This window comes from Nyctereutes procyonoides, unplaced genomic scaffold, assembly GCF_905146905.1.
Source record: "Nyctereutes procyonoides isolate TBG_1078 unplaced genomic scaffold, NYPRO_anot_genome, whole genome shotgun sequence".
NCBI lineage: Eukaryota > Metazoa > Chordata > Mammalia > Carnivora > Canidae > Nyctereutes > Nyctereutes procyonoides.
This window is the reverse complement of record NW_026575146.1, coordinates 4,748,896-4,775,729: the sequence shown is the minus strand read 5'-3', so window position 1 is coordinate 4,775,729 and position 26,834 is coordinate 4,748,896. Positions and strand designations below refer to the sequence as shown.

The following is a 26,834-nucleotide window of genomic DNA, read 5'->3' as shown; positions in this document are numbered from 1 at the left end:
AACTTTTTGGAATGAATGTTTTGGGGCTGCCTAGCCTGTGCTAATTATTGCAGTAAGATCTATATGTCTTGGGCAGCCCGGTGGCTCAGCGGTTTAGCACCACCTTCAGCCCAGGGTGTGATCCTAGAGATTCGGAATCGAGTCCCACATCGGGCTCCCTGCATGGAGCCTGCTTCTCCCTCTGCCTGTGTGTCTCATGAATAAATAGATGAAATCTTTAAAAAAAAAAAATCTATGTCTTTATTCCATTTGCTCCAGGTCCTGGAGCCAGAAAGAGGTGAGGCAGGATCTGAATCCAGTAGTCTGGATCAAATGAGTCCTGAGATGCCGCATTTCTGTAGAAAAATCACAACCACCTTCAGGTGATAGATATTCAAGGCTGTGGGAGCCAGAGCAGAAACTTGACATGTGGCCCTGCCCACCCACCACCTACCATGTCCCACTGCCTCAGCTCCCACTCTGGTGAGCAGTTACGGGCACAAAGTTACAGCCCATCCCCTGGGGAGTTTTTTTAGTGAGAAGCGGGGTGGTGGGAAAGGAGAAAGCAACAACATATACATATATAACAATCACACAAAAGCATCCAAGCACACATCCTAATGATCTATTCGCATTTTGCACAAGGAGTAGGGAGCCTTGCTTCCTCCTTTCTTTCAAGTTGGAAGTCTGATTTCCCATGCTAACCATAATGCTACATTACTGTAAACATTTATGCATCGTCAATTTAAACAACACACATCCTCTATGTCATTCATCAAAATGTAGAAACGATTACAAAAGAGGCCAAGGCGGAACCGCTGTGAAAGCCGTAACATTTATTGAAGAGCGGACATATGTTTGCAAATCACAGCGCTGCATGGGCATACAATCCGTGGTTCGTAATGCCATTCCAAGTAAGCTTTAAATAGAGCCTTCTCAGTCCCTTTTAAAAACAATTAAGAAAGTGGGGGGAAAGTGTCAGTTGCAATTCCATTTACAAAAAAAAAAATAAAAAAATAAACTGCAGCATTTATTTAGAATGAATCTGTGCTTGGCTACTTGCAGGTACACATATTGGTTATTTGGACCTATGCACACATTCCCGTAAGGTAGAACTTTTCCGTGAATAATGGCTTTAGGAACCCAGAGTATCTCAGAATATTGTCAAGCTTAGAGAACATGGCAACAACAGCAACAGAATTTCTACCATTTGTCCCAATTACTACACATCACTTTGCCCTCAAGATATTCAATTCAGCATTTTATTTTTGGAGTAATAAAGGAAAAAATCATCTGACAAAGGGCATGACACAGAATGCATCTATAAAAGACACTTCTCATCTTAAAGTTGAAAAGCTGACTTACTTCCTTTTGTTCCAGTGGAAGAAATTTTGGCCAAATTGTAAAATAAAACAAAACAAAATAAAACAACCACATCACCCAGTTCTTAATGTGGAATTAAACCTCCCATTTTCCTCTAAAAGTGATCTTTTAACAGCAATAATAAAAAACAAAATTTCACTGCCAGGCATTTAAACAATTTAAAGGAAAATATCTGTTGGGAAGCCAAAAATAAAAAAAAGTTATGTTATTTATTTTTCTGAACTTTTTTTTTTTTCCTTTCATGGACATATCTAAAACAATGATCATGGAGTAGAAATTTGATTTTATATCTTTGGAGATTCCTACTATGAAGCTAAAGAGTATTTTTCCTTTTTGTTGGGGGGCGGGGGAAGAGTATTTTTCCAATCAAAGAAACTGCAAGTGTAAAACATCTGATGTAGGACTATCTGATGGCCACTGGGATTGCTAAGAAAAAAATTAAAAATTCTAAAAGAGAAAACCTGGCTGATTTGCTTTGCTCTGCACAACGAACGTATTTTGTTTAATACATTTCTTACACCTTTATTCAAAGCACAAGCTGTCAGCTGACTTCTGAGCATTCCCTGAACTTGACTGGCCCTTGATCTGAATACAGAATTGGCAATTTCAGGTCAGGCTCTTGCTCATTTCTTGTATACGTCTCTGGACATTATATTTTACTCTTTCTCCTTTATTTACTTTGAATTCAGAAATCTCCTACCTGAACATGATGTTTCGATATGTAATTTAATATTACATGTAAAAATTTATATAAATCAAATATTTCATCTAAAAATGCAATTTTATTTAACCTCTTGTTTTTTTTTTTTTTTATTCTTCAATGCCCACACAAGGAACCTGTTTACAGTGCTCAGACTCTTCACACTGCAGAGAACAATCCAGATAAGCTCATCTCAGTTTTCTGGCGGGTGCTTCCTAGGCACTGGTACATCTGGCTTTTCTTCACATAGAAAAGTTCGCTGATCCACCATCATCTGCTTGGTATCTTGGCTGGATTTATCCCAGAAGAATCTATGGGGGAATGCCCATTTGCACTCCTAATTTGTAAATCACAGTCATAAAATCAAAGGAAAATGCACATATGCTACCCACTAATTCGTATACCAAACTTACATATCTAAAGCTATAAAAAAGAAGACAGTTGAAGAAATACCTTCATATGTATCTATGTGACCATTTCCTCAGCCTTGAGAAGTGCTGGCCTTACACATTTGCTCATTGTTTTTAAAAATCACATTCCTTTCATTCAATCAATAAACATTTAGCTCACTCCTGCTGTGAGTGGCCACTGTAACCTTTCTATTCCTTTCTAAAAGAAAGCAAAGGGGCTTTATTTAGTGGGTTTAAGGCAGCAGTAAGAACACGTCAATTTATGCTTGAGTTTTTCTAGTCAGTTTTAAGGTGATCTCTTTCATGTAAGAGGAAAGAAGTAAGGTCCCAGTAAAGAAAGGAGGGAGGAAGGCACTTAGCACTATGTGTCAAGCACAAGGCCAAGAACTCTGAGGCTGTTTGATGCAGAACTATAGCAGGTATTTATTTTTCTCGTCTTATGGAGAAGTATAAAAGGCTTTTGATGAGTTCAACAACTGTTCAAGACCACTCCCCATGCTACACTATAGTTTATGTTCTAAACAGATTCACCACCTGAAGAGGCAATCAAAATGATTCCAAAATTTGAATGAAGATCCGAGGAACTCCAAAGTCAAAACTCAAGGCTTACTGTTTGTATTGTTGATTTCACAATACCAAGATGCTGGAAATTTCTCGAGATTGAGAAACCACTTGAATACAGCTATTCTAATTTGCTTCAATTCCTTTGGTGGGAAGGAGCCCTTGCATTCCCCTGAACCAAGAAATATTTTATGTAAACAAAATCTTTCTTTCCTCATCCCCCAGCACTCTGTTATAAGATGAACCGAACAAAAATTTTGCTATACCCCTCCAACTTCCTCAATGTTATGAAGTAAAAAGTCTCTAATTAATGTCTCTTGATGTTCTAGGAAATACAAATCAAGATACTCCTCTAACTCTGATAATATATTTGTCCCTTAGCAATTTCCTTTACTTTTATCTATGAAAGATATCATGATTTAAAAATGTAAAAATGCTACCAAAGTTACTCATCATAAGAGTAATTACCTTCAGATACAATCCATGGTAAGACTACTTCCTTTCTTTTACATTCTACCTCTTACCTGACCTTGATGTAATGGAAAAGAATCAAGGGGTTCCTTTCACACTTCTCTGCTTAAAGCTTTCTCTCTCTGGCTTTAGGTAAGGAGTCTTTCAGGTCCATTGGCTATTTCACCATTTTAGATTGTGATTCTTAATTTAGGTAGAAGATCATTATTTTCAAATTCCAACAGCAGACACCAAGAGATTTAAATTCAGCAAACTACACTGAGGTTAGACATTACACAAATAGAAAATAAAACCTGAAATCACCAGAGTCCCCTTTTTTGGTTGCAGTGGATTGCATTATAATGCCAGTGGTGAAAATAATAGATTTTTCAGATAGTGGGTCCTTTCTAGCAACAGTTCAACAAATGCATGTAAATGCACATCTGTGAAATAAATCTGCCACAGATGCTGCACCTGGAAATGAGGTCTTGAACAGGAAGCCATTTATTATCACAATAAATTATATCTGTAATCTATCCAGACCTCCCACTCCTTAAGAAAAATCTAGCTTGGAAATTTGAAAGACTGGTTCACTTGGAAAAAAAAAAATGATGAAAGGTTGATTGGAGTTTAATCCTTACTTATCTGCAAACTACACGTAGTTTAAAGGACAACTTATACATCCTTTCAAGCTTAATTTCCTTGTGTTTGCATTTAAGAATGAGACTGATTTTACAGTGTCTAAATTAATCTCTAGAAGTAGATAAACTATGTAAACCTCAGATTTTTAGAGCAGTATTGTGATAAAATTGCCCTTGGAGACCTTAACTGCTCACCTAGGGACCAGCATGCACCAGGAAGAAAATGAATGTAAATTGCTTCTCCTTAGAGTTTCCTACACTGGAGCATCACAATGCTGATGTAAACTTAAGCAGATCCTGTGTACTTCCAAGTAGTGCAGGAAAGACTCTGTAATAGGACTGTGCTCATGGGTTTTCAGAAGCTGCCTGCCCCGGGAGCCTGTGACATACCTGGATCTTCTTTGATAATTTCCTTTAAGTTTTTGATCCCATCAACAGGACTCTATTTTTAAAAATATTTTATTTAAATTCAATTTGCCAACATATAGTATAACACCCAATGCTCATCCCATCAAGTGACAGGCTGTGTTTTCTAAGCAGGAAAAAAAAAAAAAAAACCCTACCTGCATCCAAAGGCAAGAAGAGTAAGAATTAGAAATCCACCAGATCTGTTGTGACTTCCTTTCCCCACTCTATTCCACCCTCCTTTTGGGCTGTGGTCCTGCAGGATCCATAATCCCCACTGCCATTGTTTACCTCCCTGCTCCCCCAAGCCTGACATCAAAAGCCTGGGGGTGAGGTGGGATGAGGCACAGCACTGGCCACAGCAGTTCCCAGGGAGCAAGGAAAACGAGCTATCACATTCCACAGCTGTTCCTGCTCAGTGTCTGTAAGAGCAAGACACTGTTCCTGGTCCTAATGCTAGGTTAACCTTCAGCCAGGTTAAATTAAAAATGAGAAGTCAGAAAAAACTGTTTGCCATTAGTGATGTTCCTCAGTTCATCAGCTTTATGATCCTACCGATAGACAAAATAACAATGAAAAGCACCTTAAAATAAGAATTCCGTCACCAAACCATTCTATACAGAATTAGATAAAATACCTCAACCCATAAGAACATGGTCCTCTATGAAGTGAAAAAAAAAAGGATGTTAAAATATAAAACTAAAGCTACTAATTCTCAAGTTAAAGGCTCTTATGGAAATAACGTAATGATGAGCTCATGCCAGAAACCTGCTTTTGTCTTGTATGACACTTAAACTTAGTTATCACCCAAATGCCTCAGCCAACCTCATTTATTTTTATCAAGAATTCAGAGAATGGAGGGGAGAATCCCCAAAATAGGCAGGAGACCTGATCTCAAAACCTAACTCAGGACTTCTTTATGTATGATGGTTCACTGCCTCATTTCTAGCTATCATAAGTTAGTTACCCAGCGTACTAAGTTGATTATTCCAGATTTTTTCCAAGCAAAAAGTTAAGCTGATGAGTATTTCCAGGGTCATCATCCATTTCCCTTTTTGAAAGAAGGTTCTAAATATGCCCATTTCCAGTCTTCAGGCACCTCATGATCCTCCACGAGTTCTCAAAAATGATATCTAGCGGTTCTGTGATGACTTCGGCCAATTCATTAAGTACTCTAGGATGCCAGCCATTGGTACCTGTGGATTTGAACATATCGGGGTTATTGAGGTTCTCCTTTACCCATTCTTCCCCTAGTCCATCATGGATTCCTGCTTTTTTTTTTTTTTAAGTAAACTTGACGCCCATTGTTGTGCTTGAACTCACAACCCTGAGATCAAGAGTCACATGCTCTACCAACTGCTACTTCTATCTTTAAGTCACTGTTGTCCCTTTTGGGTTACCACAGGAATTTCAAAAACATAGCTTTAAGTCTCTGCTTTTTGTTTATCAATTTTCTTTTGGAAGCTACTAAATGAAAAAAATGTGTTTTATTTTTCTCAAGCCTACGTCTTGTTTTAAAATGTTTCGTTCTTTTTTCCTTTTGTGTTTCTTTTAAGAATATGAAAGTTAAAAAAATTTATTTTTCAAGATTTTATTTATTCATGAAAGACACAGAGAGAAGCAGAGACATAGGCAGAGGGAGAAGCAGGCTCCCTGTAGGGAGCCTCATGTGGGATTTGATGCAAGGACCCTGGGATCAGGACCTGAGCCAAAGGCAGAGGCTCAACCAGGTGCTCCATAAAAAAAAAATAATAATAATAATGAAAGTATACCTTGCAACAGTTTGTCTCCCTAAATCACACCACTCCCTGCAACTGAGCATCCTTAGTAACAGAACAACGGTCAAACACTTGGAGACATTTAAAGGCCACCTATCTCGTGCTCAGAGGGTACAGATCTATTCGACTTGTATCTGCAGTGCTAATTCCAAAAGCACTTTCTGAAATAAAAAAGACTCAAAATCATCTTTAATCCGAATCATTTGTATGCATAAACAGTAGCTTTTTCACATAAGCACATAAAAAGCATAGTTGTGTAGGAGCTGGAAGAGAGGAAGAAGGATTTCTTCTGAAGCGGCACCCTTGTAGAATTCATCTGTTGTGGTGTGGTCACCTGTGCCGATGTTCTGGGATTGCTATTACACTAATTATCACCGAGCTCTGATAGGTGTTGACAGTTTTAACCCTTTCGTTGTCACAGTGATTCCTCAGAAACGGAAAGCCAGCCACAGATTACAGTTTCCTGCCCATATGTTGCCGTATGCCCCAAATCCCATGACAGATCGAGAGTAGACAGAGGGGAGGAAGAAAGAGAGAGCGCAAAGGAAGAAGGAGGGCACCTGAGTCCTCTGTGTGATTTCTATCTGACAGGCAAACTGTGCCACTTGGATTCAACTGTGTACTGGTTTCGTTTTGTTTTTCAACTCGCAAAGCTTTTGGTAAAGGTTGAATCAATTTTGGTGTCTTTTGTTTTGTTTTTCTAGTTTCCATCTCTATAGCCTTACCCCCAATTTCCTCTCTTAAAGCTGTGTTAAGCAAAAAAAAAAAAAAAAAAATCATGTTGCAGACATCATTAAATGACTCTTTTAAAAATAATTCTGCACATTTCTCTAGGGTACAACAATTTGTTTTAGCACATGCCATTTCACCCCTGCTCAAATAGCCACCTGCTGATGGCAATATGTTGACTAATATGTCATTATTAATTAGTTTGGGTAATATCATCCAAGAACTGCATCTAAATGGAAAGAAAGTGTTACCATCTATCCTCAGGAAGTTTCTTTCTCCAGGGAATCGAGCTCTTTCTGGGCCCTTTTTTTTTTCCTATATTACTAATACCATACTACTAATTAATATATCCAAAGTCACTCAAATAAATTCATATCTAAGCCAATGCCTCTATTAAAATCACCTCCTGTCATGAACTATGAAAAAGCAACGTTCATTCTGTCTTGACAAACTAAGTTTTTTTCGGGGGGAATGAGGGGAGATTCTGTAGAGGGAAGCCACCCTAATATAAAGTAGGCAAGACTATTTGTTTTTTAAGATTTATTACTTATTTGAGAGAGACAGAGAGGGCATATGAGCAGGGGGAGAGGCAAAGAGAGAGGGAGGAAGAGAATCCCAAGCAGACTCCACACTGAGCACAAAGCCTGATGCAGGGCTCGATCCCACGAACCTGAGATCATGACCTGAGCCATAATCAAGAGTCAGATGCTTTAACCAACTGAGCTACCCAGGCGCCCCAGGACAGTCTGGTTTTTAATGCTGTAATAGGTGAATGAATGAAAAGGCATTCCACCAAGAACCGTAATGTCTATATACTGCGAGAGAATGCATTTCAAACAGAAAAAGCAGAAAGAGCCTCAGGTTACAGCATTAGGAGTTTCTGAGATGGCAGGAGGACCACAGCTAGGATCAAGGAAGAGTCACAGAGGGAAGGAAGATTCTCGGAAGTCTGCCCATGCCAGATACAGCTCTGGCTCAAGTCAGAATGATGGCCTCACCTACCTTGAAAGGTCATTTTTATTCTAGGAAGTTCTGAAAGTAAAGAAAATGCCTTTGGACAGGTTATCACCAGCAAACACAGACACCCTCCATATTAAACTCCTCTAAAGTTGTGTACTATGGAATCATTCACAAATCTCACATCAAGCTGACAGCCTCCGAAACCTCCTGTGCCTTTGGTTCAACAAAAGCAAATCATATTCATTAAACAAGCCCAGTCTTGCATTTTGCTATTCTTCATTCTTTGGGGGAGAAGGTAGGAGGCAGACAAGCAGGATTTCCACAGTTGGGTCATGGAGAGTTTCAAGATGTGAGCGAGTCACAGAGAGCAGTAATTAGCCGAGCACATGTTGCTTCATGATCCCAAGGAAACATCACTAATTTCCCTGTTACAAACATGGCTTCATGCTCTGGCAGCTGACATGCAAAAGTGACATCCCTGCTTCTGCTCCTGATAGATCCCACTCTTCATGTGGAGTAGAAATGAACAGATTTTTTAAATTCTGGCCAGTTGTAAGGAGAAAACCGCAGTAAGTCAGTCTTATGGGCAGACAGGCATTGCCAGTCTGGCCTCATTTCACAGAGTTGCTCTCCCCCCTGCACATTTTTCATATTTCCTTTCCCCCCTAAGTTACATGGCATATGCCTACCAAGAAAGAAGCTCTTTCGTCCCTCCACCAAGAAAAAGAATAATCTGTTTATACGTATTTATAGGCTTCTTTGGATACAGTACTAGGTTGACAAAAAAATCATACATAGAATTGTCTCAACTCTGGTCCTTTCTCAAAAATCATGAAAGCCAACCTCAGGTACAAGAAACAGCAGGTTATATTTTTGGTTCTATTAGTGCTCTTTGGAGTTTTGCTATTTTTAAGGATGATCTGTGAAAAATGAATGTCAGTGGTTTGTTTGTAATGTGCCAAATTATATCTCCCTATTTCTAGGGAAACACTGCTAAAAAAAAAAAAAAAAAGTTTCTACCCTACTTGGGCTAGAAATTCTTTCCCAACATGCCTTTGATCAAGGCCACTCTCAATCAGAGTTCTTACATTAGGCCCACACAACAAACCTAATTCTTGAACTGAACTGTGAATTTCTCGGTTTTACTTGTTCTAAGCTATTATGGGGAATGGGAGAGATGGGGGAGGGGGAGTCTTTCGTTTCACAGATACTTGGCAATTCTAATCTATGTTAGAGTTCCAATCTGAGAAACAGAGAGAGGCAGCAAAAGTTATTTAATGAATAAAGATACCATTGTCCTGTGGTTAAAAAGATTTATGAGATTACATTTTTTTCTCAGTTGATTATTCTGAGTTTTAAATGATTTGAAGTCTGTTTCTCTTTTTAGCTGGTGATTTTCCCCCCTAATTAAAGATAATCAGAGTTATATGGAGGCTACTCCATTTAAAAATCATTTCTCTATTATGTTATTATTCTAAAGGATATAGCTCTATTACAGACTTAGAAACAAAGGACCGAAAGTCTCTATATTGGTTGCTGGATAAACACACAAAACTTTAGTAAGTGTATATAAATAACTGATGTAATTCCTGACAATGAGGTGGTGAGGGTGGGGACAACTCTCAGGAAAAAATGAAGATTCAGTACAGATACTACCTTCTCTCCTTCTGGATGACACAAGGGGTGCAAAGCTGAATCTTTGGGTGGTCGGGTGACAAGATAAAAAGGTGTTTTGTTTTGTTTTTTTACATCATGGTTTTTCTCAAGCTAGGTTTACCAACATTCAGCTACATCACATTGCTTCTCATTATGGAACCAAGGATGGTTAGAATTTGCTTAGAGAGAGGGGCTTAAATACAGCCTCATTTTAACTGTAAACTCCTCCAAGGGCAGAAAATCACATTTTGTATTTCTTTTTATCTTTTTACATACGTGTGTGTGTATATATATATATATATATAAAATGTCACACATGCTACTACTGCCAATTGATTGAATCATCCACAGTATAATTTTTATGTATAATTTCTCAGTAAACTAAGTTCCTATTGGAATATATTAGTCTAGCAAGTCAGCATCCATGCCCTTTTTCTGCTAGAGGAGTCTTACAGGGCAGATTTCCCAGGGATTCAGTCCAAGACTAAAAAATGTTTGATCTACTCCAGAATGATCTACGTATATTTTCTTTTTCTGCCTTTAAATGCAAACACCCAAATGCTACATAAACTTCTGCATGGTTACCCTATCTGTCTTCATCTGTGGTGTGTCTTTGCAAGGTACTGACTGACTACCCACCCAGTCCCTGGAAAAAATTAAGTGGGATAGAAGAAACCGCACTGCTTCTCACTACCTCCTCTGGACCCACATGGGTTCTCAACTTCACTTGGGGCTTTTGTGCAGGTTTTCAGCAAATGGAAAGGACACCAGAGATGTTGGAAATGTTCTTACCCGCTTATTATTCAGCAAACTCTCAAGAACAAACTCAGAGGTTAAAAGACAAAAGCCTCTTTGTTTATACTATCCTCAGGGCATTCACCGATTTTATAATTTCTCCAACAGAAGAGCTACGAAAACTCCAGCTTTCTTAAAAGCACTTGGTTATGTTCATCACTGAATATTCTGAATATGCTAAATTCCCACACACTGAGCCCAGCCCTCAGGGGGCTGTGGTCCGCTGCCCACCGAGTGGTAGCAAGTTCCAGGAGAGCAGGTTCAGACGCCCTGGACGCCCTCACCGCCTAGAGTGAGAGCCACATCTTATCTCTACCAGGAAGAAATTATCAAGATTTAACTCCTGGGAATTCTGTATTGTTCTTGCAATAATTTTATAATAATTAACAGCTGTCACAACATGAAGCTGGGGGTAGGTCACTGAACTCTGAAGAAGGAAACATGGTAGCCAGAGGGGACAGTGTTTTTAAGAACAAAGAGGGAGCTTGGGCATATTTACAGACTGCGTGGAAGGATTCCATGGAGAGAGACCAAATGCCAGAAGACAAAAGGATAATTATGGATCAGAATTATTATGTGGGATAAGAGTAGATCCCCCAGGGGAGGGATTAGTTTTAAAGGGAAGAGGGGTCATTCCTCATCAGAAATAGGGGTAAAAACAGATGGGCAAAGATGCCAGTACATTCTGAAGGGAAGGACACAAAGGGAGGGAGCGAGCGTGCACACAGCTTACTAGCTCTTGGGAAGGGCCAAGTGGAGGCTCTGAGGAGCTGGGGGTAAGAGGGGCAAGGGTAGGGTTTTCAGCTGCGGGTAGAAGTCTGCAACAGCCATCGAGGGAACCTGGACATGAGATCAGCCCTACATCTGCCCAAGGACAGACTCTATGGAATATAGCAAAATGGGCCCTTAGAGGTTTTGTTTATGCTTCAAAGCCTCCAACTACCACCCAAAATCGTGATCAAGACACAGGCCTAGAAATGAGTGCTACAAATCCAGAACAGAAATGATGAAAATGTTAGAAAGTGCTGAATATCAGTGTTCTGGCCTCCGGCACAGCCCTTCAAAACATACACGGTGGGTCTTTTGATGAAAGTCCTGTTGGTGAGGGTCTCAGTTCCAGCGGGCTGGTATAGCAGAACACCAGCGACTGGCTGGTTCATAAATGAAAGATATTTATTTCTCACACTTCTGGAAGCTGGGAAGTGCAAGATCAAGGCGGCCAGAGAGTGTCTGTTGAAGGCCCTCTTCTTGGTTCGCAGCCACCATGTCCTCACCGTGCCCTCACATGGCAGATGGGGTGAGGGAGCTTCCTGGGGTACCTTTTATAAAGGCACCCATCCCATCCTAGTGCTTTACCCTCATCAATCATCTCCCAAAGGCCCCACCTCCAAATACCATCATACTGGGGATCAGGTTTCAACCTAGGACTTTTAGAGAACACATGCAGTCTACAGGAAAGTCTGTCTCTAACCAAACTCATGTGCTACTTACTGAAGGATTCTCATCTCTCTCTCTCTCATCTACCATGTCATAGTAAAGCCATCTATTATTATCTACTAATGGTCTGAGGACACCATTAGCACTAATCCACTAACCCTTATTACAATGATCACCAATATAATTGCCCCTAACACTATGTTTAAATACTATGAGTATTATTTTAAAGATTTTATTTATTTATTTATGGACGACACAGAGAGAGAGAGAGGCCGAGACATATGCAGAGGGAGAAGCAGGTTCCCTGCGGGGCACGCCCAATGCGGGACTCCATCCCAGGACCCCGGGCTCACGCCCTGAGCCAAAGGCAGACACTCAACCACAGAGCCACCCAGGTGCCCCAATACTATGATTATTATTACCTCCTTGTCCTGGCAACTGGGAGCAACTACTATTTATTCAGTGACCTTCCCCTGTGCCAGGCACTGTGCTGAGAACATCCTGTCTTTATGCACGATCTCCCTTACTTCTCACCATAAGCCAATGTAATGGCTAACATGCATCCAGTTTCATAAATGAGGAATCTGAGGCTTTAACGTGTAGATGACCTGGCAGAGTCAAAGGGCTAATCAGGGGCAGACAGGGTCTGTCCAACAGCACAGCCTCCCCTTACAAAAGTGTGTCTGAACTCCCCATCGGTTTCAATTGGGAATGTATAATAAATGAGCAGCGTTCCCCAAAGTTCACATCCCTTAGAAGGTGAACTTAGAAATGAGGCCTCTGCCGAAGGTTGATGTTCTCGAGATAAAATCATCCTGGATTAGGGTGGGCCCTGAATCCAATCACTGTGCCCTTATGAGGACCGTATACAGAGAGACCTACAGAGAGGGGAAGTCCATGTGAAGACAGAGGCAGAGAACAGAGACATGCAGCCTTAATCAAGTCATGCTCAGACCCCTCTGAAAATGGAAGGGGTGGAGGATTCTCTCCTAGAGGCTTTGCAGGGAGCATGGCCCCACCAAGACCTCGACGTCAGACTTCTGGACTCCAGAAAAATGAGAATAAATTTCTGTTGTTTTAAGCCATTCAGTTTGTGGCACTTTGTCACAGCAGCTCTCAGAAACTAATACCTTTCACAGGAATATAGAATTTCTCAAATGCTCTTAGGAATATTTTTAATCACTTCATTGTTTTTGGCATTACATGCAAATGTGACTTTAGGCAAAAGCTGTTTTTATTCAGAATATTAAATATTGTGCATAATGCTTACTTAGATATTATATTTAATGTCATTTATAATATATAAGGAAAATTTTGCTTCTTCACATTAAATAAATTATGTAAAGTATTTAATTATGTAAGAAAAAATGACATAAAAATACATTAAAAACTATACACTGTGTTTAGACATGGACTCTGTGTATATTAAAAAGCAGACTGAGGCTTAACCATTTGCTACAGAATCAAAAATACAAAATAATCAGAACTTGAAATGATTGCTTTTCTTCTGTTTAATGTCCAAGGTTTATTTATTATTTATTTGAATAGCTATGATTTGCTTTAAGTCGCAAGATAAGAGAAGTTCCAGTGGCTATTTTCAAGTATTTCTCTATAAATCACATACTATATTTGTGAATATTTTTATTTCAAGTTCAAATTGACCATATTTTTCTGTTTTGATAAGTGATTGACGAATGAGAATTTAATGTGCAAGGTAAGCATATTTGATCCCTACAAGGTTTTCACTTTAAAGAGGAAAATATTTAAACAATTTTCATTGATACATTAAAGACATATAGTAAAACAATAGGGATTCCCAACCTAGGAAACTTTTTTGACTCCTCCGGCAGCTCAGAACTCTACAGCTGGAAAACACCGCAATATTCTACATTAGCAGTTCTCAAACATTTGCTTCCAGGATCCATTTGCATTTTTAAAAGCCATTGAGGGTTCCAAAGAGCTTTTGTTTATGTGGGTTATAACTATTGATATTTATTATACTTGAAATCACAACTAAGGGGTGTTTAAAATATTTAATAAAAACAGTAAATGCATTACATGTTAACCCAAATAAGATTTTTAGGAAAAATGCATTCCTCTTCCCCCAAATTAAGAAAAAGAATGGCATTATTTTACATTTTTGGATATTTCTTTAATGGCTAGTTTGATGGAGTGCTGGGGTCTCACATCTTCCACATCTGATCTGTGGCAATACTTTTTTTTTAGGTGAGGTGGCTAAGTAAAATCTAGTCTCACATAGATGTGTCATTGAAAAAGGAAGATTATTTTCATAGTTTTAGATAGATAATTGTAGGTATTATTCTTGATGAGATGCCAAAACCTGACAATAGGAAGTTGTCAACCAGTATCTTAAAAGCCCCAGTGTGAAATCTGAAACCACATCAATGACCTTTTCATAATGTCTACTACATTAAAATCACTGGTGTATTTTCTGTGAATGGATCTCTTCCCATATATGATTTTCCCACATCATGCATTTCATCATTTGGAAAATGGCAGAACAGTTCCTGGGCTATGCAGATCTTCCAAATATTAACATATATCATTATTCAATACCAAAAACGTAAATTTGTTCATGTCACCACCCATATCATCAAAAAAAGCCTTCAAGTCCTGGGAAACTGTCAATCTCACTGTGACCAATACAGGTTTTAGAAAACGGAATTTTTACTTGAATATTCAAATTTTATCATCAACAACAAATATGCCTTGTTCAATATCAAGGAGCTATCTCCTAAATATCCAAGTCTAAATACCATGGTTTGTTTCTCAGTTACTCTTTCAACTGAAAATGATGTTCCATGAATAAAGCAGCCAGTTGAGCTAGCAACTCCAACAACAGCAGGTGTGGTTTGCAAAGAGACAAGGTTCACGGACACTTCCATTTGCAAAGGGAAGTCTTTATGGGTCTGCAGGGGGGGAGAAAAGAAATCTCCTACTCTCTCCGTTCTTGGCTGAGAAACCTCCTATAATGAGAGACTAACAAGAGAAAAACAAATTTAATTTAATTTTGTGTGTATGAAGGCCCCAAAGATACGAGAGCCAAAGATGCGACAAAAGCAGGTAGCTTTTATACCTTTTAGACAAAGAAACAGTAAATGTGTAAAGAATGGACAAGGCTAAGAGAGGTTTAGGCTTAGGGTAGAAACTTAGTAAAGAAGTAACAAGGTTTGTTTATAGAGCCTCTGGGCCCTGAACTCCCTATCTCCGGTGATAAGAACGGCTCCTTTCCTCCTGGCACAGAGAGGGGACCATTCACATGGAGATTTATTTTCTGCTTTCAGAGAGACAAAGGAAGTCAGAGCATCCTTTTTGCATAAACCATTTCTTAAGGAACTTTAATTCAAAGTAATCAGTTTGCCAAAGTGGTTCTATTTGGGGGCACCCTGCCATCAAAAGGTTCTCCTTTTGTTACAGAGAATATTTTTTAAAATGTACACAGAGATTGTGATTTAATAAATTTACTAATTTATATTGCTTCATCAAAGACATTTTAAGGAAAATGGCTTTGTGGAGGGGGCATGTATAGGTAAGGAATACAATAAACCCTAATAAATGGCAAAGATTGTCACAGTGTTGCTAGGAAATAATTATTACCTTGTAGACTCACACTTTGAGAACCAGTGCTCAATCACACTTCCAGATGCAAGAGGCAAGGTAGAGATCACAAAATCAACACCAGCAAAACTCTGACCAACTTTATCAGTCCAGAATATAATTCTGCCCTTTGAAATAAAAGCTCCTTCCTAGTAATTGTTCTGTATTTACCCTTCTGGCTCCCCATTTGCCTTAGCCCCATGAAACTGGAAAGTCTGGAGCCTTCCTGCCATGAAAGCAAGTTGACTTTCCTCTCCAGTCTGGTGAGAGAGATGGCAAAGATAGCTGGTCGGAGGGGGTGGGGGTGTCTCTAAGGGACTGTGTCTGCCAACTTTCACAAGAGCTTTTGAAGTGACGGGCAATTCTGAACACAGCCAGCCCGCCGCATCAAAATAATTGTGGTCTCCTGGCATCCCATCCCAGCTTCCTGAACACTGAAGCATGGCCTCCACTGGGCCTTGACCTCACCTGCCAAATTGGAATGAGCAGGGAAGCAAGGCAACTGTCATAATCCTCTTTAGCAATTCCTCGAAAAGCATATTTGTATGTTTAGTGGCAGCCAGAATGAAGGACTATCCAGGGCATCTGTGCTGTTTGCTATTGCTTTACTTCTTCTATGGGTTTGGCAAGGGAAAAGAGGGACACTGTCAAATGTCCCACAAAGGCCACATGCTCTGATGCCATCATTCAGAGTCTCCATGACCATCATCCAATTGCTTTAAAGGAACAGTACTTATAAAGTCATCTGAATAATGCTCAAGCTGCTGGTCTTGTCCAAATGAACTTGGAAGACACATATAAATGGGTTACCCAAAGCAGCAAAATATTTAACAGGACTGAGTTCCATCATACACTGAAAGTCTTTACCACAACATACTTGCTACTATGAAGTGATGGTTCATAGGTTTGGGGAAAAAGCCCAGATCAAATGACCTCACAGTTACAGTACAAGGTAGCCTAATGTCACTTTGTCCAGAGTAAGCCCAGGGGGCCGTGTGTGTTTATGTGTGCGTGTGTGTGTGTGTGTGTGTGTGTGTGTGTGAGAGATGCTGAAGGATAGGGATGCAGGATGGAAAACACATGAGGGTATACTACCTCAAACCAAACCAGCCAACCCTCCAGGTATTCCTCAAAAGCCATCGAATCCAAATCCTCCTTCTTCCGGGAAAGAAGTGAAATCCTCTGGGGGTGGGGGTGGGAGAGGGGTTGGGGAAGGGGAAGGGAGGGTGAGAACTAGTGTAGGAGCAGAGATCCAGGCTCAGAATCTGAAATGAAACCACAGGTTTACTGCTTCCTGGATGGGAAGCCTTGGGCACATAACCTAATCAGTCTGTGCTTCAGTCTCCCATCTATAAAATGGGAACAACAGTAATACCTGCATCTCAGACTGCTGTTATGAGCATTAAACAAGCTAATATTTTAAGACTATTTTAGAACAGTATCTGGCAAAGGTAAGCCCATATCAGCATCTGGGTGTTTTTCTAACATTTACCCCTTTTATAAAGGCAGGAAATTCTGTTCCGTCGTTCCATCACTGAGTGATATAAACCCACCCCTAAGGAGGCACAGATACTTAGGCACATCTTCAGGAAAAAAAAGAAAAACAGAAGGATGTGCGGTGGCATTAAGTTAGTCATCCACAAATGTTATTAGAATAAATCATGAATAATGTGTATGCTTTAAGCACTGTCTAGCCATTAACTTTTAAATATTTCATTTAGCTTTGTGAAGCATGCCCTATAGAACATAACTACCTCAGTAGTAGTTCTTAGCTTGTTCAAGCATAAAGACCTCTTTAATTATTTTAAAAACACAGTAACATCCCTCCACATACACACACACACACACACACACACACACACACACGGCATGTGAACAAAAAAGAATAATTTTACTGGAATATTTTTCTTATTTTTCTTTTTTTCCCACTGCCCTTTGATTGAGAAAAGAATATTGCTTATTTAAAAGTGACCAAAAAACTTAAGAATGCTTTCAAATACATTTAAACAAAATGTATTGTTTACGTAGAGGTCCACTGAGAATGTGTAGTACCCAAAGAGGTCCCAAGACTCTTGTATTAATTCCTCAAGGGTCTGCGTTCCTTGGATCAGGAGTCACTATGAATCATCAGAAACTAAAATCACATTCTTGAAAACATCCAAACATATTAAAATGAAAATTGGTTAGCCAAATGATAGTCAAACCCCAGAAACCCAACTTTGATGTCACATGGGTGGTCTCTACGTTCTCGCCTTGGTTAGCCTACGCCAGGCAAGACTCTCCAGCAGTGTTTCAAGAAGCAAAAGGGCAACTTTTTTTTTTTTTTAATGTCTTAAATCAGAAGGGCTTGCTTGCCTTACTCTGTGCACAATCTTCCACAATTGGGCCTCACAATGTTTCATTGTTTACTCCTTCAGGAATCCAACCCACTGCAGCAAAGACGTGAGACAGAGAAACAGATAATCCCATGTAGTTTCTGCAGGAACTGTGCCTGTTTCCAGAGATAATAGAAAGGACCCAAATTTCCTGGAACTAATACAGTTCCATGGAAACATCCCCAAGCAAAAACACAGAGGCTCAATGGACTGGATATTGCTCAGAAAATTCAAAAGCAGGATAACGAGGGATTTTAGAACTCCCCTTCTCCTTTTGCTAACAAGAGTTTCCCCCTACATGACCTGGAATGCAAGCCCGAAAGCTGAATTTTGTCCCCCAGATAAAGCAGTATTTGAAACAGTCATATACATCTGCTGAGATCATGGTTAGGAGCAACTTCTTTTCTTGTGTGCTTCTCATTTTCTTTGAGGCCAACTGGAAAATAACCTTTCACATTGCTGCATTTTACTCTCCCTTTAAAGGAGGAGTTGTTTTTATTTTAGGACATAATGTGCAAAATCATGCTATTTAACACTACATTATATTCACAGATCATGAAAGTTAAATAAAGACACCTTGCTGATTTCTTAATATAGATTCAGCTAAGATTAGTTATGCATCTGCCACCTTAACATTCAGATTGGGGGGGAAAAGCCTTAGTTAAAAATCACACTTGCATTGTAAGTGCTTAGATTTTCATGGTTCATTTAAGAGCATCACAATCAAGAATTTAATTATGTCAAAAAAAGAATGGTGTCTTCTTAACAGGCAAGATTACATCCCCCTCCACTTCATCGCCCCCCACCCCCCAAATGGATCATTTTCCTTAACCTCTATGGACTTGTTTTCTGACCTATGAAATAGGGCATTTGGCTAGATGATTTTAAGATAGCCTCTGGTTCTATCATGCTTTGGATTTTAAGATTTCTAAAGAACAGACTGACGAGGAGGTAAAGAGGAAACAGAGCTAACAGGCTATGGGGAACCTGGCCAATTTGATTCCTGAACAAGGTGATATTTTCCATGATACCAGAAAAACGTCCCACACACATAGTCGGCAGACCAAACCCAGGATAAAGGGCAACAGGGTGCCATAGAACAACAGAGACACCCAAGCTTTAACTCTGCTTTATCACTTAAACATTTGCCTCCCAATATGCTATTCCACGAATCATCGAATCCCAAAAAAGCCCCACAGATTCCTTCCAACCAAAACCGTATGTGATGGCATCAGAGTGGACTGAGAACTAATAAGACGTTCATCTGGGGGGAGGGGAAGGGTCTTCTTTTGGGATCAGCAAATCTAACAATAACTTCCAGGCTGTGTAACAAAGTGTTTATGCCTTGCAAGTTTCTATAAATGCACAGTATAATCCCTTCCACTGTTGAATTACTTAAATAATTCACTCTGGTGGTGGACAGTGTTCTGATGGGGTCGATCAAATGAAGGTCTAACTGGTGAGGAGTCCTGTTCCCCCACCAGAGCCTGAGATAAAGGCTTGCGTGCATGTAGTTTATTTAGGAATGTGATTCCGGAGAGCAGAAGTAAGGGCCCGGGAAAGGGAACTTGGGAAAGGAAAGCCAACAGGAGGATTCATCCTGGAGCCAGCCACTTAGGTTCAATCCTGCAATAGAAATGCATCTCAGAACCCTGCATGTAAGAGAAGGAAAAGGAAAATGTTTATCCCTCAGAGTTTATTGCCCATTTGTGGAGGTTCGCCTCGTGGGTGTTAATTTCTCTGCAATTCCTGTTTGCACATGTGAGTCCTCAGTCAGCTCCCACAGGAGTGCATGACAAAACAGAGGAAGCCCTAAACATAAATCAAGAATCACAGGCTTCAGCCAATGAGCTGTCAGGCTGCACCCACGTGTTGCTAGTGGAAGACTGAGGAGAACTGCTGGCTTAGCACTGGCTGCAATATGAAACTGAGGCCAAGATAATGTGAAGTGGCATACACCAGCACCAGGCAAGTGTATCAGTCAGGTTGGGCCAGTTACACCATAGTAACAAATAGCCCCACAGCAGCAAAGGTTTATTTGTCAGTCACGCCACAAACCCAGCGTGGGGCTGCTATGGTTCCGTGCTATTTTCTTAGCTTGCAGGACCAAAGCTGACCACACCGTCTCCATCAGGAACACGGCCAGTCACTGTGACTTGAGAGGAAAGGTTAAATTTGTGAACCATGCACAGGTCTGTAAAGCTTTTGCCTGGAAGAGACCTTTCTTTGACCAAAACATGCCCCAGGCCTATGCTCGGTTCAGAGGGATGGAGTATGTGATACTCCTTCCGGCAATGCAGGAAGGCTGATTCAGAGCAGAGTAATACAATCTCTCATACTATGCTTTCATTTTCATGGCGAAAAGCCAGGTGTAGGAGGAACAAATCACTTCAGGGACCCCTGTGCAAATGCTTTTACCGTACCATCTTTTCTTTCAGCATAAGACCAGCCAGTATTTAGAAATATTAGGTCCCAGTTAAAGCAAGTAGATCTTTTGCCAATGAGAGAGAGAGAGAAGAAAAAAAGAGGATGGGTGATTTCTTAGGGGGAAGCGTTGGAAATCTTTGACTTCTTATGCCATACGTTTTTTCGATTTATAGACGTTGAGGTGAGTCAGCTCTCGGAAATCACAAATGAAGTGACTTCTGAGCAGGTTAATGATAGAGCTGGGACCAGGCTTCCATTTTCCATATTCCATTCCAGGGCAAAGCTGATAAGAAACATTACAGTTCAAACTTTATATTCAAATTACCTGAAAACTATATATTTTACAGAAAAAAATTTTTTTTCAAATTTAACAGCCTAACATACACAAATGAAACAATTTTAAATAGCTTTGTCTTGTCAGGCAAAGTCCAACGTACTTTATTAATAAGTATTAGTGTGAATAAGCTTACCTTACGTCCAGAACACTTATTTACCAGCCTGCTGACCAGAGATGTCAAGTTGTCTGCATACAATTAAGATGCTTCAGAATTTTGTCAGATGAAAAGTCCAAGAGGGAAAGGGTTAGGCTGGCTTCACTGAAATAAATGGAGCCATATTTGGGAAAGAAAAATGGAACCTCCAGGTCTTCACCTAACTTGATGCGCGTCACAAGCCAATGAGGAAAGGGTGGCAAACCACTGCCTTCCTGTATTTATTCAGTCAAAGTTCACTCAGTGCCCACTACAGGCCTGGTGCAGGTCTAGCCACTGGCCTAGAAAATCTGAGGCAGACAGTGTCACAGCCCCCTCACAGAGTGTGCACTTTAGGGAGGGGTAAGGGAATGCAGAGGATGGACAGTTAGACATGCAAATGACCAAGATAATTTCAAATTATGACATGTCTGTAAATACAGTAAAGCTGACATGGTAGTGAGAGGTGGGGTGACAAGCTATAAAGGATGTTCCCTGCAAGCAGGCAATATGTAAGAAAATTATGAAATCTTTGACGTAAAATCACAACATGGTTTTTAGAAGTAGTTAGCAGCGGCATCCCGTAAGGGCTATTTTTACTCTATTAAGATCCTTGAATGAATGTTACCTTCTGTGCTCTCTCTCCATTTCCCATTCCCCACCAAATCTCTCACTTAATTGGCCATTACTATGTTTTTTTTTTTTTCTGGATGTATTTATTAAATGCAATTTTATGATTATAGTTTTTAATTTAAAAAATCAAGCAAGTGAGCTTTTTATATGCCCATTACCTAAATTAAGTTGCTTTTTAAGTATTTTCTGTATATCACAAAGCCTTTGAAAGAATATTCATGGTCTCTCCTCACAAACCCCAGCCACTTCCTTCCCTTACCCGCATTTAATTCTTGTTACAGAAAGATTTCTTACCTTTTTAAAACTGTAGCTGGGAAAAATACAGGTTCCGCTAAACAAAAACTTCCTTTCTAATCTCTTGTGGGCAAAATGCGTACAGGACACAGAATTCTAAGAAGGACTCCGATGACCCATGCCTTTGCCCAACGCCCTCCCTTCCAAGTATGAGTGGACCCTGTGAATATGTGAGAGGTCACTCCCATGATTAGGTTACATTATAGGACAAAAGGCAGATGCTTCGGGTTGACCTAATCTAATCCTCATGTTTTCAAAGCAGAGTGTTTTTCCTGGCTAGAAGACAGGAAGTCAGAGAGATTGAGAGTACATGAAGGCCCCAACCCACCACCACTGGCTTGAAGATGGAGAGGCTACCGGAGAAGAACTGCAGTTAACCTCTCAATGCAGAGTGGCCCACGCTTAAGGGCCAGCAAAAAAGACAGGGACCTGCGATCTACAGCTGCAAGGAACTGGGATCTCTCATCAATTAATTAAGTTTAGAAACAGATTGTTGCCCAGATCTTCCAGATGAGAGCCCAGGGTGGCTGCTATCTTGACTGGCCTTATAAGATCCTGAACAGAGAACCCAGTCCGGCTTGCCCAGAACATTGAGCTACAGAACTCTAAGATAATACAGGAATGTTATTTTTAGCTTTTAGGTTTGTGGTAATTTGTCACGAAGCAATAGCAAAATGATACATGTAGCCAGATTTCTCAACTGAAGTGTTCAACCAATAAACGCCTACGTAACTCTTCCAGCCTTCAGGATGTGTGCGGTTAATTCTAACGAAAGGAAGGGAATTCTCTGGGTGGAAAGTGGAGGAGGAAAAAAAAAAAAAAAGGGGAGGAGGGTCAGTGATGGAAGACAGGATCCAGAGCAGAGCAGACCAATGGGAAACATGAGGTCATTTACCTGCTCATTTGCAGTGATACATCACCAACTACTCTCAAGGAAGGCAAGAGGTAGAGCAACTAGGATAAAGTAAAATGCACCGAGCCACAGGTGACAGGGATTTGGATACAACCAACTGATTTTCTTAGCACATGAGGTCAGGGAGGGAGGGGAGATCATGACACTGGTTATCATGACATCTCTGTCATGCCTTTATGGTAGTTTTCCAATTATGAATTCACATGATTACATGCAAAGAGTTCAAAAGCATTTATGTAATGCAGCAGCAGGAAACACTGTGTGTTCACCTAATACTCTCTTATTTTCCTTTTTCTTGGCACAAAGGAAGGCTATAGTGCTCGGGCTCCCCCACAAAAAGGTGGGGAACATTTGATGGCATTCTGACCAATGGGATGAAAGTAGAAATAATAGATGTCATCTCCAGGCCGCACTTAAAAATATCATGAGTCAATGTCCAGTTCTCTTGTCCCTGAAGAGGCCATGTGTTGAGATGAGAGGGCACTAGATGGAGGGAGCTTGGGTCTCTGAGTCACTGGATGGAAGAAAGCCTCCACCAACATGCACTGGACTTTGCAGGAGCCAGAAATGAGTATTGATTATGTTAAGCTTTTGAGATTTGGGGGGGAAGAGATGTTTTCTTATTACTGCCTAGCTTAATTATACAGCAGTTCCTCTATCCTGTAGGTGAATGTGGTCTCCCCTCCTCTCTCATAGCACTTTATTCTACTAGGCTCACCCTTCTTCTTGCAATGACGTGAGATGCTAAAATGCCCACGTGATGAGGTGAAGGCGGTGAATGACGCAGGTGCTGTGACACAGATTTAAGTAGCTACTGACCTCCTGAAGCTCCATTAGGAGGAGGATCATCTGCTTCCAGACCGTGGTTAACCGCGGGTAACTGAAACCACAGAAAGCTAAGCCACAGATAAAGGGAAGACTGTTCTCTTAACTTATCCTAAATAATACACGTATATTTTCTCATTTGATTCGATTTAACTGGTTTAGACAGAGTCTCTTTATCTTTGACTTTTTCTTAATTTGGTACAACACTCAAGCATCACACAAGAATGTTAACACAGGAATTTGAATATCATATTTAATTACTGTAGCAAGAAATTCATATTTTGACACATCTGATATTTACACTGGATGATTTCTGTCTTACATAAAACTATAATGAGGAGCATATAAATCCTGATCTTTTGTATATATACTGTATATATACATATGTGTATACACACATAAATTTACAGATATACTATAATTATTAATGATAGGGAAAACGGAATAACAATAGAAACAATGACAAACTCCTTGCAATGCCAACTGGAAGTGGGCTCATCCTTGACGTCTTGGTCTTCCATGGCTCCCACCCCCACCCCATCGGAAGAAAGGCCTACCTCTCTGATCTTTACAGCCTAATTTAAGCAGCATCAACCTGGAACAAGGATGTTTAAAATGAATACAAGCATTTATTTAGCAGGGAGAAGGACTCACAATAAGGAGCAAAAATCATCTTACTGAACATTCAGGAAAGTGTTAACTATTTATAAACCAGGAAGCAGATGCGAACACACCAGACTATCCAACCCAATCACCCATTTCTCTACTTATTCGGAATGAATTTCAAAAGACCTAGGAAGTGACAGAGGGCTAATACATATTCTTTAATGTACAAGATTATAATTAACCTAACGTCTGTTTCAAATTTACTATTATCTATTAAAGAATAAATAATTTTACAGCCCTCTAATATAGTTCTTAAGCTTTAAATCACTGACCATAACTAATAAGCAGCTTAATAGCAAGAATACCCTAAATAGAACCACAGACCGCAATTTCACTGAGCATAAATCATCATCATTTTTAATGCAAAGGCAACAGCAAATCTCTGTAATTACTGGGTGCATTTTGAATCACTTTTATTATTACTGCACTGGCCCCATTAAAAATCCAAAACACTGAACTGCATGGAATATAAAACTGGAATTATGATACCCTACAAACTCTAATTGAAATCCATAAATTTTCTACTGGTATTCAGAATTATTTTGTTGCCAAAGAATTTCAGCTATTCAGAATTACCTTTGAAAGCCTTTGCTTTATCTGGAGCAATAAGTAAGAGAATTTTATACTGCGAATTTGGGGAGTCGGTTCTGAAGCAAAACTATGTGGATGGTTTCTTATTCATTCAGGATTTTACATTTCTCAAGCAAACCATAACATATAAGAAGAAAAAAACAGAAAAATAAAATAGAATATACCCTCCACAAAACATATTAATTAGTGCATCCCTTCCTGAATCACTGCCACACCTACCTTCAGCTAATGAAACTCTCACCCAGTGGGACAATGGGGATTATGGCAGACCCTGCAACATCAGCATTAATCTCCTTACTAAACACGACAAAGGCATATCACTAAATTCATGAAGGGGTAATAATGGCAACATTATTTGTGTGCATATGAGAGAAATGAACACTGAATGGACCATAAGCCATCGTGAGGGGTGAAAATACTATGCACGTAACTTTCCATGCAAGGTTAAGAGCTAATGATATAATAACTGCCTCTTCCATATATTCCATACCACTGGAGATCATGTGAATGTACGTATGTAGATAGCGTTTTTTACTATTTACATCACCTGGCCAAGCACATAGTGCAATCATCCTATTAAAATCAAATCTTCTATATATTGACTCTTACTAATTTGCCTGATGTCCACAATAGAGGTTACAGCCCTGCAAAGCCAACAATTTTCTTATAACAAGGTTGGGCCACCACAGGGAGTCTTTGTGCAAATTATATGCCTTATAATTTCCTATTCACAATATGCTGGGATCTTAAGGGCCTTAATCTCCTTTAAGTATCTGAATTTTAAATATATCTTTTCCATTACCTTTAAAAAGAGAAGATTTCGCTCCTTTGAACATCCTATCCCACTCTGCATGTGTGCTTCTATTTTACACTCTGCAGGGCTGCCTCTGCTGCTCCTCCTCACTCATATCTACACCTGACTTAAGTTCTGTCCTTGTTATAGATGCTCAGATCACCCCACCCTAAAGAATTCATTCTCCTTAAAGATTTTTTTTTTAATTTTTCAAGTTATTTCCACACCCAACATGGACTTGAACTCACAACCCATGAACAGGAGTCACATGCTCTACCGACTGAGCCAGTCAGATGCCTGCCATTCTCCTTATTCTAAACTCTTTGTTCATTTAACAATCCTTATCCCCCCCATCTTTGCTGCTGGAAGCTCTCTTTTAACTTATGCATTTAATAGTTTACAAATTTGTTTTTCCTTATCAATTATAAGGTTCATCAAGAGAGGCCATATCTTTATGACAAAGTATTAAAAAAAATTGTCCATAATCCTAACTCTTTAACACTCGCATAATTTCAGAACTAAGTGTCCTTTCTCAAGTTATTTAGATCTAACTATTGTGTATTCTGGTCATTATACCCAATTTGGCTCCAAAGAAATCAAACACACAAATGCCAACACAGAGATTCAGATAGTAACTTTTTTAAAAATTAAAGTTTTCTCGCTTTCACATAAATTCAATTAATGTCTTTAAATCAGATTTTGCTCCATTAGAACTTTCCCCAGTGCAGTCTTGTCTGCCATGAGCTCTCATTTGAAACTGTAAAAAACGTTTCTAGATGTTAAAATGTATGCATGTGTTTGAGCAAAGCCATGCAAGCAAGCAAGGGCAAACTATACCTTTCAATGGAGAAAAAGAATTTTGCAGCCAGAAGGAATGTGACTTCAAATCTTGCTTTTGTCATTCTAAGACCCTAGGACACTGTTCAAAAACAAAGAAAGGAGGGGCCTCTAGGTGGCTCAGTGCTTGAGTGTCTCCCTTTGGCTCAGGGCATGATCCCAGGGTTCTGGGATGGAGAACTCCAGTATGGGCCTCCCTGCAGGGAGCCTGCTTCTTCCTCGGCCTATGTCTCTGACTCTCTCTCTCCGTCTGTCATGAATAAATACATAAATAAAATCTAAAAACAAAAACAAAACCAACACTGAGACAGGAGAGCAGGGTTAGAAGACAGTGACCAATGATTCTCACACCTGCTGGGGGGGGGGGTCATCGGCAGGGGGCAGTTCCTGTTGCTTATCCTCACCAGCCACTCGGCAAGCTCCTTCTAACTCTGTTTCCAAGTCTGAGACTCCTTGTGAAATTCTGCCTCAAAAAACAGATCTATGGAAACAAACAAAAAAACCCCAC

General features: G+C 39.9%; 1 protein-coding gene across 1 annotated transcript in view; it reads right to left on the bottom strand.

Moving 5' to 3' along the window:
* Positions 1 to 800: 800 nt before the first annotated feature.
* Positions 801 to 26,834, bottom strand: part of SAMD5 (sterile alpha motif domain containing 5) — a 57,685-nt gene continuing 31,651 nt past the window's right edge. The window contains 1 exon segment of the mRNA XM_055311518.1: positions 801 to 5,725. Coding sequence (XP_055167493.1) covers positions 5,663 to 5,725 — 63 coding nt within the window. The 3' untranslated portion in view covers positions 801 to 5,662.